The 17,274-nt window shown below is 38.7% G+C and overlaps 1 protein-coding gene across 3 annotated transcripts; it reads left to right on the forward strand.

Annotated features, from left to right (window-relative positions):
* The first annotated feature begins 8 nt into the window (after nt 1-8).
* LOC129802347 (uncharacterized protein CG7065) lies at nt 9-17,240 on the forward strand. 3 transcript variants are annotated; one of them, XM_055848079.1, is made up of 7 exons: nt 9-149; nt 710-1,115; nt 1,683-1,941; nt 6,047-6,580; nt 6,636-7,825; nt 13,294-14,555; nt 17,036-17,240. In XM_055848079.1, the coding sequence occupies exons 2-7, from the start codon at nt 1,077-1,079 to the stop codon at nt 17,190-17,192; spliced, it is 3,441 nt and encodes a 1,146-aa protein (XP_055704054.1). In that variant the 5' UTR covers nt 9-149; nt 710-1,076; the 3' UTR covers nt 17,193-17,240. The 3 variants fall into 3 exon arrangements, with proteins under 3 accessions (XP_055704054.1, XP_055704055.1, XP_055704056.1); XM_055848080.1 differs by having other exon boundaries at nt 6,672-7,825; XM_055848081.1 differs by lacking the exon at nt 710-1,115 and having other exon boundaries at nt 6,672-7,825.
* The last annotated feature ends 34 nt before the right edge of the window (nt 17,241-17,274 follow it).

The following is a 17,274-nucleotide window of genomic DNA, read 5'->3' on the forward strand; positions in this document are numbered from 1 at the left end:
TGCGCCGTAATCCGCCATTGTTGAAGCGTTTTGACAAGTTGGGAATGGCGTCTTGTGTTTCTTTGTGAAAATTCTGTGAAAAAGTGCAAAAAACCTGTGAAAAACCATCGCAATCCAGATAAATTGACTGCAAAAAGCATCTACAAAAGGTAATGCACAAATCCATGGCGAAATTTCTTTGTAAATTGTTGTATATATCTTAAGAAAGATAATATTGATATTTGCATTGACACTTCGGGAGATTCTTCAGATTTCTCCCAAATTTCTTGGGATTGTCTCAAGAAACCCCCTTTATTGAGCCTCAAAAGCTCTCTATTTACGGTAAGTGATTATATTTTGCCATTTGAGACATTCCCAAGGGGTTAAATTGATAACATTTCGCGTGTCCAAGCGCATTCATTGATCTTGTCCGGAAACATTCCGGGAATGTAAAGCAATTTATTATTTTTCCCAAAAATAAAAGTGTTTTTACCGTGAGATTTGAACCAATTCCTTTGGGTTTATCGGGTTGATCAATTTGTGAATACTTGCTGAATAAGTCAAGATTTCTGTGGGATTTTTTGAGAATTTTTCCAGCAGGTTTTTTTTGTCTTGGAGTCAGTGGTAAGTAGAAACTGTCCCTTCTCGGTAGAAAAGAGTGAGAAGTTGGGATTCCTTGAGAATTTTCACTAATTTTCTTCTTCACTCTTCTCTCAATCTCGTCCACCAGGTGTTTGTCAGGCAATTCCGGGGAATCGCATCCAGGGAAATTACACAAAAAACAGAGAGCTTCAAGTGTCAGCAGAGAGTTTCAGAAAATACCCGAAAATTGCATTTTTTGACGGTTTTTTGTGTGGAAAATCCAGTGAAATCAGTGCATCTTCTCCAAAACAAAAAAGAAAGAACAGGAAAGTGTCTGAGCAAGAAGTTGGATTGTGAAAGGGGCTCTGAGGGCATTTTTTCTGGTGTCCTGCGAGCATCCACTTAAAGTGATAATTTCTCACGCGCATCGTCGTTGAAATTTTCCACGGAAATTCAATTTGAAGTGAGATTGTGGAAGTTTCTGGTGCATCAAGCCATTTGTTTGTTATCAAGTGATGTCGGAGGCCAAAGATGGTGGTACTGCTAGAAACAAGGTAAATGTTCCAAAATCTTTTATTCCTAGCTCAGTTATGCTCTTTTTTTACTAAAAATTTCAATGTAGCATTAAATTCCTGCAAGAAAACAGCTAGAATATCTAGAATATTAGTTTAAGGCAAGGATTCTTGTACACAAAAAAAAAGAATAAATTAAAGAATTTCCGTGATTTTATAAAGAAAAAAAAATCGTCAGAATTTATCGAAGCTCTCGAGTACGGAGTCTATTCGGGTTGTGTCCAAAAGAAATTTCATAAACAAAAAAATCTCTGAATTTTTCACTTGCTTATTTGCGTTATTTACGATTGAAATTTGAGATTTGGTGCGAAAAAAAGTGCTTCCGCGCGGTTTATTTCTTGTAACTAAATACAAGTTGTTTCCTTTTTTATTTGTGGGACTCTAAAGTGCGAGTTTAAAAGTGATTGTGAGGAGAGACTCTGCAATAATCTTAAAATAATTTTTCTTTCAGAGACAGAACTTGCCCCTGATAATCCTCCCTTATAGCTCTGGTTATCGCTAGTATCTAATTCCAGTTTTCCCCTCTCTGTCTCTCTTTCCTGAATTCAGGTGGAGGAGGACATCGAACGGCATGTTCTGAGTACCACGGTTAAGTTGTCGGATGGAACTACTGGGCAAGTGTTCAGTCGTGGAGGTCGCAATGAGTTTCAGGTCTTCCTCTACAACTGCCATGTCTGTGGAGTGCCCAATTTACCGGGAGAACGATGCCTGCAGACGCACATCAGTGGCAGGAAGCACCAGATGCGCCTGTCGCAGGGAGTTATCGATGCTGAGGCTTTTAAGGCGCCAATGCAGAACAAGAATAAAAGTAAGTAAAAATTAATTTATCATTCAACAGAACTGACTAAAGATTTTAGAAAAGCAAGAAAGGAACCTAGGGTAAACTAAGCCAATTCAAAACCTGCTCCAAATGGAAATTTTTAGCTACTCCAAATGGAAACGTCACTGTTTTCATGATAAATACAGTACTAAATTACTATATTTATGAATTTTATATACCACAGTTTCATTATTTAGTTAATCTTGCTCCAAATAAAGCAAAAATCCATTCATATTCACAAATGTTAATTTGTTAATTTCTCAGAAAAATTTAAAGGTGTACCTTTTCACCATTGAATTTTGCATCGATCGACCATGTTTTCCAATGAAAAACACAATAAAGTGACTGTTGTTTATTCGTTTTGTTTAACATTTATGTCTTATTTCTGGCTAATTTTAGTTAAATTAAGTGCTAATCATTATTGTTAACGGTACGTGAAGTTTTCAAATGAAATAATTACCTATTTCATGAACAAAAAGGGTTTTTCTGAAGTGTCTGCAAATGCTTCAATAGGAAACCCCGGAAATATGATTTTTTTGGAGAGATTTTCTTATTGTTTTAGATGGGAAAGGAGAAAAGACCAGGAATAAGAACAAATCCTGCACTCAAGAGCAACTCAATAAAGTTTTGAAAGCCTTTCGTCGCGGTTTCACTTATACACTCTGTTTGTCTCCAATTAGAAACTTTCCCTTGTCTCCATTTGGATTAATTTGTTTCCAATAGAAGCATTTTATGCTCGCGTATTTTTCTTGTATTTAAAAAGTTTTCAAATTTTATCTAAAGAATTTTCACTAAACAGTAACATTTTAGAAAAGTCTAGGAGCAAATTTATGTAATTCTCTTCAGAAAAATATGAACTTAATGTGTTGAATCTTCTGTCAAAGTTAAAGCGTCTGGAAATGTTTTTGAATTAGGACATTTACCCTACAACACGCGTATTTTGTGCTTACATCGGAACTAAATCGGTGCTCCTGGGACAGTTCCCACGGACTGATTGATCCTTCCACCACAAGACAAATTGAGTGTCAGAATAATACGCGAATACCTCAACCACAAAGCAAGTGATTAACCCCCCACATGTGTGTTTGTCCGTTGTCCCCTGCCTCATGCGGGACAGGGGATTTAATGTCAGCAAGACAAATTTAATTTTAGGCCTCGACATGATTATTAATAATAATGGCTCCGGCACACCTTTTAGATCAGGAAAATTTCATAAAGTCGAAATTCGCATCCCTTTCTTTCTCAAAACTATTGCATATGTCTATCTCATTGTTTTGCACTCTTCTTCTTATTTTAAACATCACAACAAATTTAATTTAGCTCAAACGAATTTGAAGTACGAGGGAATAAGATAGACATATGCAAAACTTTTAAGAAAGAAAAGGATGTAAATTTTGATTTCATGAAATTTTACTGATCTAAAAGGTGTGCCGGAGCCATAACTAAAGTTTTTCAACAACCGGTAATTAAAATATCGAGATTCGACATCGAAATTTCCAAGATCGATCTTTCGATTTAAGCGCCCCCTCTGATCGCATGACCTTATTATATTCCGGAAAGTTGTAGTATTTTACAAGACCTTTCATTTTAAGACCTTGGCATTTTAAAAACCAGTGATTCCAGATAAGGGGTCTCGGTAGCTAAATAGGGAAAGTGTTGGCTTTGTGACGCAGAGGCCCTCGGTTCGATCCTTGATCGAAGCGCGTCCGGTGAATAATTGGAAAACAGTTTTTTACCGTCCTTAAAAGCTACAAACTGAACGCAAAAATATCAAGAGGGAAGTATGATAAAAGATAAGGGTGCAAAAAAAAGGAGGATTTGTGATGGAGCAAAAAGAAAAATGATATGGAGAGATGAGAGGAACAAACATATGGGAAAAAAGAAAACAGATGGAACTCGTATGTAAATAAGAATGACCGAAATGGCTATATGGACCTGATTAAGTATGACAGCCAAAAACGTAAAACAAGAGAGTGAGAGATCCCAGATAAGCTTATGGGGATGCCAGATGAGATTGTTGGGGGCCTAGCACCTGGCCGATCCGCTCCTGCATTTTAAGAGTGGTAGTCTGGTATCCTACGCACCGCCCAAGGAGTCGCTGCTCTATCTTGATGTCGCCCAGGGCATTGCCTCTCTGAATGTGGATAGGGAAGTGAGCGTGTTGAATTGAATATTTAATTGATTAAATATTTATTGATTAAACGCTGTAAAGGAAATGCAAAATGGAGACATTGAAAAACCTGAGTGGAGATGAAATCAAGTTTTATTTAAAAAATTATCGGCGATTTATAAAAACGGTAGACTTTGAAATTTGAAATATTTTTGTGAAGTCATCGTAATCCGGAAAAATAAAAGTTTTTAATTTGAGATTAGTCCAATTGTTTCGGATGTTTTTAAAGATATGAACCGTGTCATATAGAAAAAATATCATATCCCCCTCAAATTTTGGATTTTCTATACTGTTGACATTAGGAATTGCATATTCTGGAGTTCTTCCCGTAAGTCATTCAAAACTACAAAAAATCACTGAATTTTAGGGTTTTATTACTAAAATCCGTCTTAGGTTATCCAGAGATTTACTTTTCCAACATTTAATCACGATTAACTGTGCAACTAAGCCTCAACCTTGTAGAAAAAAAACGTCAGGGAATGAACTATCCGGAAGTTATTCACGTATTTTGTGTCATTCAAAACTATACAAAAATCACTTAATTTCTCGTTAAAATTACTGAAAACCTATTTTAGATGATCGAAAGAATCACTTTTCTAACATTTATTGACGTTCTACTAAACAAATGAGGCTCCATTCTTGCATAAAGTCCATTCGGGAGTTAACTATCAGGGAGTTATTGGTGTATTTTGATTGCGTTAAAACTATTAAAAATTGATTTAATTTCGAGTACAAATCACTGAAGACTACTTGCATATGAATCAGAGGACCAAGTTTTACCGATTTCGAAGCCCTATTTAATAACTTAGGCCCCATTTTCAAAGTAAAATCGATTAAAATTTTTCGATTAATTGGAACTTCGATTAAACCACATCGACGATTCAGAATATAAGTCGAACATCTCGATTTTTTTTTACAAAAATCGTTTTATTTGCTTTTTGAATACTTATTTATATCCTCTACCTTCCCTGTTAATATTATAGTTAAAAGATAATTATTTTCAAAGTTATAGAGCTTTTTAATCTCAAAAATTCTATACTCTGCATATGTAAAATCTCAGCTTTAAATCGCTCTCCCTTAAAATTTGCCTGCTGCAAGTTATTCGTTTCTTATTCTAAGCGATCGATATGAAGTTAGAGTGTTTCGAAGAGTTGTAGCGTTTAATGAAAGCTTTTCAAATCACTCATTATCAAATTTTGGCAATAAAAAAACAGATAGTTGACGTCTTAGAGCTCGAATCTGGGGGTCGAGGGTCTTAAAACTCTTAGATCCAGCACTTTGAAAATTCTTAGTTCCAGCTATATAACATACTAAAATTTGAGTCCACTTGTCATTGACGGTGGATGAGCAAGCGGCGATGTTGCCTGCTTGGCTGTCCGTAATGGAAGAAGTCGAGCTAACCAGGTTCTCTTCCATTCCTTTAGCTTCCAGCAACCTAGTCGCCTTCCTACAACAAATTCTGGTCTACGAAATTTTGGCTTTCAGGATTTCAGCTTTTTGGGGTTTTGACTTCAGCCAAAAAAAGATTCGAATAAAATAAATCATGTTTACGATTACTTTACCGAGTGAAACGGATATACAGACCAGTTGGAAGTAATCAAAACTCTTCCCAAAAAGAAGATCCAAATTTAACCAAATCAATGAAAAATAGGCCCTTCGGAGTGGTTGAACTTTGAACTAAAAAAATTGAAAAATTCAAACTTTTCGATCTTAGGTGTATGAACGAAATGTTCACGTGGGTTGCCTCAAAAAAACGTCTGATCCTAGTTTAGGTCTTCGGAGGTAGTAGGTGCAACTTTCTAGTGTTGAAGAAATAGAGGCGTGTATTTTGTGTTGTCTTTACACTTCGAGCACCAATATTATCCAAAATAAATTATTCCGGGTAAATGAGGTCCTCAGTCTAGCTTTTATATTACTTTTCAGTTCAAATGAACATTGCTCCGGGGGAACCTGTTCCGCCTGGCTTTGAAAATGAGGTTAAACTTGTGGCTGAGATTCAGCCAACGCTGGACAGAAACAAGGAGGATCACTTTATTGGTCTAGAGTACATTATGGAGTTGACTGGTGGTGGTGGGGAAACGTCCTATCACTGCATTCTGTGCGACAAGCGTGGTGATCCGCGTACCATCCTTAGTCACATTGTCAGCTACAATCACCGCCTCAAGTACCTGGAGAAGCACTATCCGTCGTGCGTCCGGGAATTGGGGGATTATCGTTTTCAAAAGGATGCTCGTCCGGTGTTGACGAAGATCGTGGGGAATATCTGTGCAGCAATTGAAGAGACACACGGCAGATTGGCACCGTCTGTTCATGACAAGGATGAGTATGAGAGGAATAGGATGAAGTACTTAACGGACGTAATCAATGAGAAGCATTTTGATGAGAAAACCGGTCCGAAATTTGTAAAATTGGTGGATAAAGCCAAAATCATTGATATGGTGCGCAGATCAAAAATAAGTAAGTTATAGTGGGTTAGTTTGGAAAAATATGATGGGTAAACAGGTCTCCCTAGTGTCCTCAATGGGTTTCTTTATGGGTTCACCCCCAGGTTTAAATTTGCGAAAGAGAACATCCTCGCCTGAGGCAGAATTGCGATCAAGGGCTGAAAGGAAGAGTCTGGATTCGGTGTCTAGTATCTCCAGTGGTTCCATGAAGTCTCGTAGCCGATCGCCACGTCCGAAGAGGATTCGTCAACGTCGTTCTAGGTCTATATCGCGTTCTCCATCGAGGCGCAGCGGGGAAGTGGGAAGTCGTCGGGGACGTATGAGTGATGAGCCACCCAAAAAATCCCTTCCGACTCCGGCTGAGCTTTCTCGGCAGGCCAATGAGATTCAGGAAGATCGGTACAAGTGGGAGAAGTATCGATGTCTGGTTGAGAAGGCAGTTGAGGATCTCAATTTGGTGTTGAAAGAGCACGAGAAGAATCCAGAGAAACATCCATTGTATCCGGATGAGTGGAAGAAATTCTGGAATAGGCGATATAAGGAATTGCAGCAAGAGAAAAAAGATCCGGCTAAGCATGATTTTAAGCCGGAATGGATTAAATTCTGGACACATCGTATGAAAGAACTCCATGAGGAGGACATTGACAAGCGCAAGAAGGAGATTAGAGCTAAGGTGGGCTTGCCGTTGGAGGAAGAAAAGCCACCGCAGAAAGTTGAAGTGATTAAGATCTCTGACAGCCCAGATTCAATGGTTATGTCCAGGAAGAGGGGTAGCATTAGTCCGTGGTCAGATGAAGATGGTCGGAAGATTCGTCCATCTCCACGGCGTAGTCGTCCACGTAGTCGATCCCGAACTCGATCGCGATCGCCAAGTCGTCGCAGGAGTCGATCTCGAAGTCGCCGTAGTCGTAGTCACTCACCCGGTAGGCGATCCTATTCGCCGCATCACAGGGAGAGGTACTACGAGAGACCGGTGAGTGTGAGATATGTTGCTCCACCACCAGATCCCTACTACAACTTCGAAGAGTGGGCCAGTTACTATGGACCTCATAAGACCAGGCCAGTCTTTGCCAGAGCTCCGGCTCCGAGTTACACAAGGGCAGGTCCAGTGGAACCTGAGCCAGCTGAAGAACCAGAAACTGACGAACCACTTACAGTGGTGTCTGTACTAAGACTTCTGACCGCTCTGGAAGAACACTTGGGAAGTTTGGGACCTAAGTGCATCGATTTGCTGGCCAAGGCACTAGCCCTTGAAAAGGTAGGTTCTTTTTTTTCTAAATTCAGGTCAGGTTTACGAGTTGTCAAGTCTAGCGATTTCATATCATCTTCTTTTGACGGGACCTTTAATGACCTTCCACAGGTGTTTTTGTAAACTTTGAGAAAATCTCAATTTAATGTCCTAGACTCACTTACGACTTAAGCCGAGAGACGGCTTGGTGGAAAATGATAGAAATACGGTTTAGCCATTGTTTCGATTATAATTAGGCTAAGTCGTATCTTGGCTAATCCTCAAGTCTGTCAAGGCTCTAAGCCTTGAACATTGGGTCGGGTACTCAATCTCAGGGCGTTAGCCTTTAGTCATTCATGAAACAGCCGTTCTTCCACTGTTCCGGTCATACTTTCAGATCAAATCTCTTCTCGGACGAAGAATCTGGGAGTTGTCTTCAATGAGCTTTGTCCTCCTTGTTGAACTCTATCGAGTTTTGATGGAGATTCCTCCTACATAACTTGGAGGAACCAGAAATTGGCGATTTCCATTGGGAAAGTTGATTTCTCGCACGAAATCAAAATCTCCTATCTTGGAGATACTGGCCCAGATTCCCCTCATTCAGTAAAAACCTTCCCGATTTGAGAGCTCTCTCCGGTTGAGGTTTTTCCTTTACCGATTCGAAGGTATATCAGAGAGAACTTACTTTTAGAGAATTTACTTTTTTAAAAAAAACTCGTTGGAAGTTCCAACATTTAAACCGACGAGTTACACAAAAGTGAGCAAGTTCATGAAAAGGACATTTATCTTAATAAAATTGTAATTCAAACGTTCTGCCATCCTGAAATTCCACAAAACTACACAAAAAATTACTTTTACATGAAACGTTTGCACACTATTGCTGACATTGTTGACGATTGAAGTGTCAAGAATATCGAAATTCGAAATGACAGAACCCTCTCGTTCAGTAATAACCTTCCCGATTTGAGAACTCTCTCCGGTTGAGATTTTTCCTTTACCGATTCGAAGGTATATCAGAGAGAACTTACCTAAAAACCCGTTGGAAGTTCGAACGTTTAAACTGACGAGTTACATAAAAGTGAGTGAGTTCTTGAAATGGACATTTATCTTAATAAAATTACAATTAAAACATTTTGCCATCCTAAAATTCCACAAAACCACACAAAATTCACTTTTTGCAGCAAACTTTTGCACACTGTTGTTGACAATGTTGACAATTGAAGTGTCAGGAATATCGAAATTCGAAATTGCAGAACAATCAGCGCTAAAGCGGCGGGTATATGAACTTGCACTTTAGGCTTCCGGTGGATTTTCGAATAGGTTTGGCTTGGCTTTGGAGTGGCTTTGTCTCTTCGAAAGGTTATTACTGAACGGAGCCAACAATTATCGCTAGAACGGCGAGTATATGAACTTGCACTTTAGGCTTCAGGTAGATTTTCGAATAGGTTTGGCTTTGCTTTGGAGTGGCTTTGTCTCTTCGAAAGGTTATTACTGAACAGAGCCATTGATGTGCTTCAAATTTATTGTTTATGTTGCACTTTTATGTGTTTAGACCTTTACTTCTAGGGAAACCAGATCCTTCCTCAATAGAACTGAAATACCCTTACCCTTCTGCTATGGATTAGAGGTATTCTTCCTATTCTTCATTGGAAATATCCAGTTGAAACTGTCCACTTCATATTTGGGTTATGTCCTCGGTTTTCACAAATACGAACTCGTTTCTATTTTGTCAGCCTCCATTCTCGGTCTAGTCTACCAATCGTCCCTAATCAATCTTCCAATCATTTGTTCTCTCAGTTTTTGATGCCTTGAGGAAGGTCCTAACCTAGGACCCAAAAAAATATAAAACCAAAGTGCCAATCATTAACGTCCCTCAAAGTCGACGTCCGACTTAGTCTTTATAATCAAAGAAACGACAGTTTGTTTTTGGTTCCTTCATACAACTAGAAGTGCTGACGTTTCGGTATGAGGACGTAATTGGAGGAAGTCAATACGTCCGATGTGGTAGGGTATCTCACTTGAGTGTTACGACCCTTTTTGTTCCCGGATTTCTAGAGTCTCAGTTTCTCTTTCCTTTCAATTTCAAATTCCCTTTGAAACCAGGGACTTACCATCGATTAGCACTGATTAAGAACCTCAATGCGAGCTCCTTATACACCCGATTTCCTAATTCGTGTAGTTTTTGTAACACAGTAGTTACGCCAGAGCGTAACCTGTTCGCTTCATACACTCAGCGGGCTGGCCAGAAGGAACTGTTATGATTCGAAAACAATGGAAGCTGTCAGTCCCATGTTTCAAGGAATCAGTACAATGAACGCGATTAATCTCACTAGATGCAATTCGAGCATCTTCATTGCCACAGATGACACAGATATAAGCGTCATGTAGTCGAATGGTGCACATTACGACAGAAGTTGTGATCCAAGTCCAAGTGCAGTGTAACAATTCCCACATGTACGTGATTTTCCTTGCCGTATTCGATAACTGATGAAGAAATATCCAGGACATCCATCCCCGAAACGTTGTAGAAAATATAGACTGGTGAAAATCAAGAGAGGTTCAATGTTTCCGTACATCTTACTCTCTTACTTAGGTGACTGCAACGACCGTCCTTTCATAGTTTTCCGGGACGTTCTTTCTTTGTTGTCCCTAAGGCTCACTGTTTAGTAGCTTTTTCCGCATCCTTTCAGCTGGCATTCGCTGGATGGGCTGAATGTGTCCCAGCCAGCTGATTTGGCGTACTCTAATGGTGGCCATAATATCTAGTTTTTCATAAAGGAGTTCCAGCTCATGGTTTGTCCGGATACGGTACTATCCACTGACTGTTTCGTGCGATTGTGATTCAGCTTGGGTCATTGGTACTACCTCTTGACAATGGATCGCGCTAAGATTTTATATAGCCATCTTGAACCCATGCTGCAAGCAGATTCTCCTTCCATCTACTCCTGAGGCGACACTTATGGCATACTTATGCGTCTGATCACTCCTGAAATTTCCCGGGGTCTGCACCGTTATCCAGCGGCCATGCTTCCTGTCGTCAGGATGTCTCATAAACTTAATTCAACAATTGGGGTATTTGATCCGCGTTGCTTGGTCCGTTTCCAACTGGGTCGCCCTAGTGGGGTTTTTTCTGAGCCTACAGCCTCTTTTTTACCCACTAATGTGCAGGGTGGGCTTGTATGACATAGACCATCGCTGTTATCCTAAAATGTTACCCCATGGGACACCCTCTTTATTGGGCCTCTGGCTGTGGGTGGTGGGGCTGATCGTGGGTGTTCCTGAGTGTGGCGGTGCTTTTGCCATAGTGCTCTGTCCCTTCTGTTCCCTTCCCTGGACCCTCCTTCTCACTGCTCAAACCCCATACAACATGTAAAACCTATTATCCCACCTTCACGAATTCCTAGTGTCAGCGACACGTGCCTTTTTCTGGCCAAGCTGATACTCATCAACCCTCATTATGCTTGTTTCTGTTGCCCATTCCTCACGCAACGACAGCCATTCATCAGCAATTTAAATTGTAATTGTAAACATAAATTATAAATTTTCGGCTTAACTCTTTCGTCTCCTTTGGGACTCTGGGTACCCATGGAAAAAAGAATTTTTTTAGACTATTTAGAATCGATAAAATTCCGATTCTTGTGGATGATTACAAACTATAAGGATGTCCAAATCTAGGATATTTTTTGCAGGATCCCAATTAACTCCTGAGCTAAGATATTCTTGGTCAAAAATCGTGAATTTTCGATTTTCTGCTTCCTTGCAGATATTGTGACTTTTTTGATATTTCTAGATCAGAATAAGGAAAAACCTCTCGGGGCCAATAAGTATGATAACTATCAATTACAGATTACATAAATTCTAAAAACAATTTTTTCATAAATTTTCAAAAAACTTGTTCAAACTTGATGGGAATTCTCGTCCGCAAGAATCTAGAGGTCAAATGTAAGGTTATCCCGCCAATGTCCGCCATTTGCTTTTTGACACCAACCTTGTAAGAAAATTCCAAGCGGGAGCGAAATTTTTGTCAATATGGCCGATAATTTTGACATTTGGCAGCGAAGGAGATTGCTTTCGATGAAGTTTTTCCTATTCTTCCAGATTTTGGTGAATTCTGATTGTCAAGGAAGTGTTTTTTTGGCTCTTGAGAAAGCTTAATGTGTCTGCAATAACATCCTGTTGAGAGAAATGTGTGTTAAAGTGTTGTTGTGTGAAATATTTTGAGGAACCTGCTGGCAAGCAGGAGCTGGGTGTCCTTTTTAGCACTTCCTGGACATCCCACAAGATACTGGTCAATAATTCTTCTTGTTTTAGTTATCAACATCGTACAAGAGTCCTTTGACACGCACAAATAAGTTTACAAAATCGATAATATTGGCTTTGGGAAAATTGAAGTTTGTATCCTTTGCGTTCTTTTGGGGACGAGAGTTCCCCTGAGTTTTCCAATTTCCCAGAGGAGGAAAAAATTCTTTCTCTGTAAAAGGATCATATTTGACCACTAAGAGTTACAATAAAGTGAGTTTTACTGAAATTCGTTCGCTGGATATGTTGTGGTCCGGAAAGAGTTAAACGATCTGTGAATCAGGATTTCTGCCGTTTATCTGATGAGATCGTTCGTGGTAAGTCGGCGGCAGCCGCAACCAAGCATTATTTAAGGAGAAATATATTGAATGAATGAAAATATTAAGATCTTCGCTGACCGGGAGACATTTCGAGTATGGAATATTGTTGATAGAGCATGGGAGTACCTATTCCCAGCTGCAATCCGCTCATTGACCTGCATCTTCACACTGTTGTCAGACCTCGTCGTGGATCCGATGTATTTGAAGCTTTTGACGACTTCAAAGTTCCAAGAATCGACTGAGATTTTTAAGCCGCTTGGATGTAGCATAGGTCGTTGCCGTAAAGTCCGTCCTATCCAAATCTCCTTGCGAATTTTCGACACAATCTTGTTTTTACAGGGAAGGGTTGTTAGCCCCTCGCCCAATCCTCTCTAGAAGGACCAGATCCCTTGTTCGTTAGCCTCAGGTTTGTGACTTCTCACTGTGTGGTAGGTTACCTAATATTTCATCACTTACCTGAGTATACCGGGGCCTACCAGGTAACTAGCCCGCTGGAAGTTATCATAGAAATTCAGAGGAAGGGGCTATGTGTCGCATTACCTGTTACGTTTTATCAGAGCGAGTACTCTACTATTTGACTCATTGAGTACTCATTGATAAAGCGAATCTAACCGGTTATGGTTCTTTTTCTGACTTGAAAAATCACAATCTTGAAGAAATAAAATGGCTTTCCCGAAATGACATTTGTAGTGCAATTTTAAGCGTAACGATGGCGCTGCACGATGAAGTTAGAAGTAGTGTTGCCTGATGTAAATAGGCAGAAGTAACGCCATCTAAATATAGCAGTCAGACTTAATACTTATTCCTTTTAAATTTAAATTTTAGAGCTCATTTAGCGAATTATTCTGAGTATTTTTGCATAAAATTTTACATTTTTAGGTAAAGGCAAACTCAGCTGATGAGATGTTGGTAAATGAGGACACTTGTGTCTTCTTTGAGACGACAAAGGAGAAGCTAAAGGGGCAGATTTTGGCTGGAGTAATGGAATCGGGCAAGGTGAAGGCAGTAAAGAAGGCTATTAAGAATATAGCTGCACTCGTGCATACAGTAAGCAAGAAACGTGAGGAGCAGCAGAAGGCCAATGGAGTGGAGAAGGAAAGTAGCTCAAAGGAATCTGACAAGAAGAATGATTCCAAGGCGGCAAGTGCAAGTGGTGGAGGTTTGGATAGGAGTAAGATTTCACTGAAGTTGGCAGCTGAATTGGCTACGCAGGGCAGGGAGGATATTTCGCATAGTGAACTAGAGCAGTTGGTATTGGTGTTTGTGGGGATGCTGCAACGTTCAAAGCAGACGAGTGAGATTGTGACGGTGAGGGATTTCCTGGCGGAGCATGAAGTGAGGAATGTTGAGGGTGAGGATAAAATCATGGTGGACATCAAAAAGACCATTGAGGATGACTTCAAAGAAGATATCAATGCAACATCAGATGCAAATGCTCTGGAGAGTCTAACAGATTCGGATTTACAGACACTTTTGCAGAATTTCAAGGATCTGTCGCCTGAGGAGCAGCATCATTTGATATCCTACCTGAAGAAGCTTGAGGCTACAGATCCCACAAGAGTGGAAAAATTGCGAAAGTTTGTGAATCTCGATGGAAGTGGGGAGAAACGGAAGGAACCACAGGATCGTAGAAGATCAATTAGTCCACCGACAAATCGGGCTGATGTTTCCATGGAATCCACAACAAAGTCATCTAGCACGGATAAGAGGAATGCACCTATTTATGATTCTGATGATGATGATGATGACGATGACTACAATTTTGATGATGTTGTCAAAGCTGCATCAAAGAATGTCAAGGAGAAACAGATGCAGGATCATTTGAAAGTTGTGCAGGAGTCACTACAGCAAAATCCTGTTATGCAGATTGAAGACAATGGACCCACTCCGGCAAAAGCAGCAGCAGCAGCAGCAGTAGCACCAAATCTCAGTGGGATGACCTACACGGCGGATACGCAGGCGCTTATAGCCAATATCATGGGATCACTGCAGAAGAATGTGTCGAGGACTAATCAATCGGCAACGCCTACAGAAGCACCCGATGCAGTTGCATCAGTTGCTAGTATGAATAGCCTGCCCTACTATCAGCAAGCCAATTCCTACGATTCCAATCCCTATCCGGCTCAAGGGGCACCTAACAAGTGAGTTAAATGGCTTTCTTATTGATTGGTTCATTTTACAGGTTCCATGCGACAAATAGTGAAGCACTAAGAACAAAAAAATATATATTGAAGTACAAATGATTTTTTTTAGAAAATAAGGTTGAAAAGTGAATTGAGCCGGCAAGGAAGAAATATTAGCCGAAGATCAATAAAAGATAAGATTAGGGGAGACCGGCGCAGAATTAGCCAGTAAATGAAATTTTTCATTGTGCATAATTTGTAGAAGAAGGCTGATAAATATTCCAACGAAGGAGGGAGGTATTCACTTCAAATAAATTATGGTTTCCTCAATATTACTTCTAAATCTATCTATAAAATACCCCTGTCTAATTCTATCCGTGACTAATTCTGCTTCGGCTAACTACACTGTGCGACACGTTGTGGGTGTCTTTGACGAGAGTGCCAAAACTTGTTAGAGGGTAATTTAAGGACCTCAAATCTGCAATCCGTTTGTCCGGGTCACCTCTAGATTTTTTTTTGGAAAAGCATTTTTTGTTTTTTGCTGTTTTATAAAATTCAAAAATTCATATCTCCGGTTCTAATTATCCGGTGGTAGTCACATAAAGCTAAACTGACGCGTAATTTCATCTTCTATAACTTGTAAACATATAAAGCATCTACGATGAAAATGAAGTATATTTTTTAAAGATTTTTTGAAAAAGGGCACCCAAAATGATGCATTTTTCTGTGTTTTTTCCATCTTCTAGTAATTTTCCCACTTTAATAGCGCATTTTATATGTTAAATAACTATGCCTAAAAGTTAGAGAATTTAATATTCTTTCATATCTTTTTGGTTTAAATTTTCTATCCTAATTCGTTTATTCACAATAATTTATTGAAAATAAAATGCATTATTATAAAAATAAAATCTCTTATTATATATAATTATTTGGTATCTTTGTCTAACCTACTGAAGAGCATTCTCTTTTGCACTCTCACTTACACATTTCATATAAAAAGAAGCGAAATGAAAAAAAGAGACGTATATAGAAATAAAGAGAGAAGAATAGTTTTTTGGCACTCATAACAGCTATTCTTCTCTCTCTATTTCTATATACGTCTCTTTTTTTCATTTCGCCTCTTTTTATATGAAATGTCTAAGTGAGAATGCAAAAGAGAATGTTCTTCAGTAGGTTAGACAAAGATACCAATATAATTATATATAATAAGAGATTTTAATGCACTTTATTTTAAATAAATTATTGTGAATAAACGATTTAAGATAGAAAATTCAAACTAGAAAGATATGAAAGAATATTAAATGTACTCACTTTTAGGCATAGTTGTTGGCATATAAAATATATTTTATTTAAGTGGGAGAAGTATTAGAAGATGGATAAAACACAGAAAAATGCACAATTTTGGGTGCACTTTTTCAAAAAATATTTAAAAAAATACACTTCATTTTCATCGTAGGTTCTTGATATGTTCACAAGAGTTATAGAGGATGAAATTACGCAACATTTTAGCTTTTTGTAACTACAACCGGATAAATAGGACCGAAGATATAAATTTTTGAATTTTAGAAAACAGCAAAAAACTAAAAATGCATATCGTTGGTTCCGAAGAAGACTATTGTAAGTCCAAAATGTAAACTTTACAGGAAAGAGGTTTAAAGTTTGACAGCTAAAATTTATTTTCATTAATTTCACTGCAATTAGTATACTTTCAGCTTTTGAAACTATTTCATCATACTTACGCATTGAATATCTTCTAATTAACACTATTTTTAAATTAATTATAGCAAAATTGTGAGCAAAAAACTCAATAATTGGGCACGCTGATTTTAAGTTTTTTTCTTGTAACTTTTGCAGGAATATCTTAATCAACATAAAATTTTGTGGGGATATAGATCTAAGGTTTCTGCATCCAATGATACCATCTTTTTATACTATTGTAAGTAGACTTACAATAGTCTTCTTTGGAACCGACGATATTCAAAAAAATCCAGACGTGACCCGGACAAACGGATTTCAGATTTGAGACCCTTAAATGAGCATCTAACAAGTTTTTGCACTCTCGTCAGAAACACCCACAAAAACTTAAATTTTGTTGCACAGTGTAATTACTAAAAAGTAAGCCCTCCAACTCTAAATTGAACTTCTTAATGAAATTTCATTGGAAATCGTCCCATATTTTGATTTGGCGGCTAATTCCTGGATAAATGTAGAGCTCAGAATGAAAAATGAACATGTCCTGTGGTTAAAGCATAGGATATATTCATTTTTCATTCTGAGCCCCACAAATGTGCTTTTTATATGGAACTGTTTGAAGCCAACTCATAAATTGCGTTTGACAGGGTCAAAAAGAAAAAAAATACGTTTTTTGACTAAATATTTTACATTTTAATGCGACACGATTTTCATCAGGGAACTGTAATTATAAGTGGATTAAGCATCACAGTGTGTTATTTAACAGAGTGTAACTTACTTTTTTTGTCTGTTCCATCCGTTTGCAGTTTCTATCAGGGCTACGGCATGCAGCCAGGAATATTCCCAGCAGCCGCCGCCATGAATCCCGCCACGCAGCCCATCTTTCCCGCCGCCCAACAGCAACCGCAGCAACAACAGCAAAATCCTTGGGGAAATTCAAATTACGGCGCCAAGTATTACTGAGCTTTTCCACGTGATTTTGAAATTTGAATAAAGACGTAGACAGAAAAATGCTTCTTTTTTTTCTCCTGGTTTGATAATTAAA

Source organism: Phlebotomus papatasi, chromosome 2 (genome assembly GCF_024763615.1).
Source record: "Phlebotomus papatasi isolate M1 chromosome 2, Ppap_2.1, whole genome shotgun sequence".
NCBI lineage: Eukaryota > Metazoa > Arthropoda > Insecta > Diptera > Psychodidae > Phlebotomus > Phlebotomus papatasi.

Coding starts and splice junctions, on each gene's coding strand:
- LOC129802347 (XM_055848079.1), top strand. CDS start 1,077: ATGTCGGAGGCCAAAGATGGTGGTACTGCTAGAAACAAG. Junction 6,581..6,635: donor GGTGCGCAGATCAAAAATAA/GTAAGTTATAGT, acceptor AGGTCTCCCTAG/TGTCCTCAATGGGTTTCTTT. Junction 7,826..13,293: donor AGGCACTAGCCCTTGAAAAG/GTAGGTTCTTTT, acceptor TTACATTTTTAG/GTAAAGGCAAACTCAGCTGA.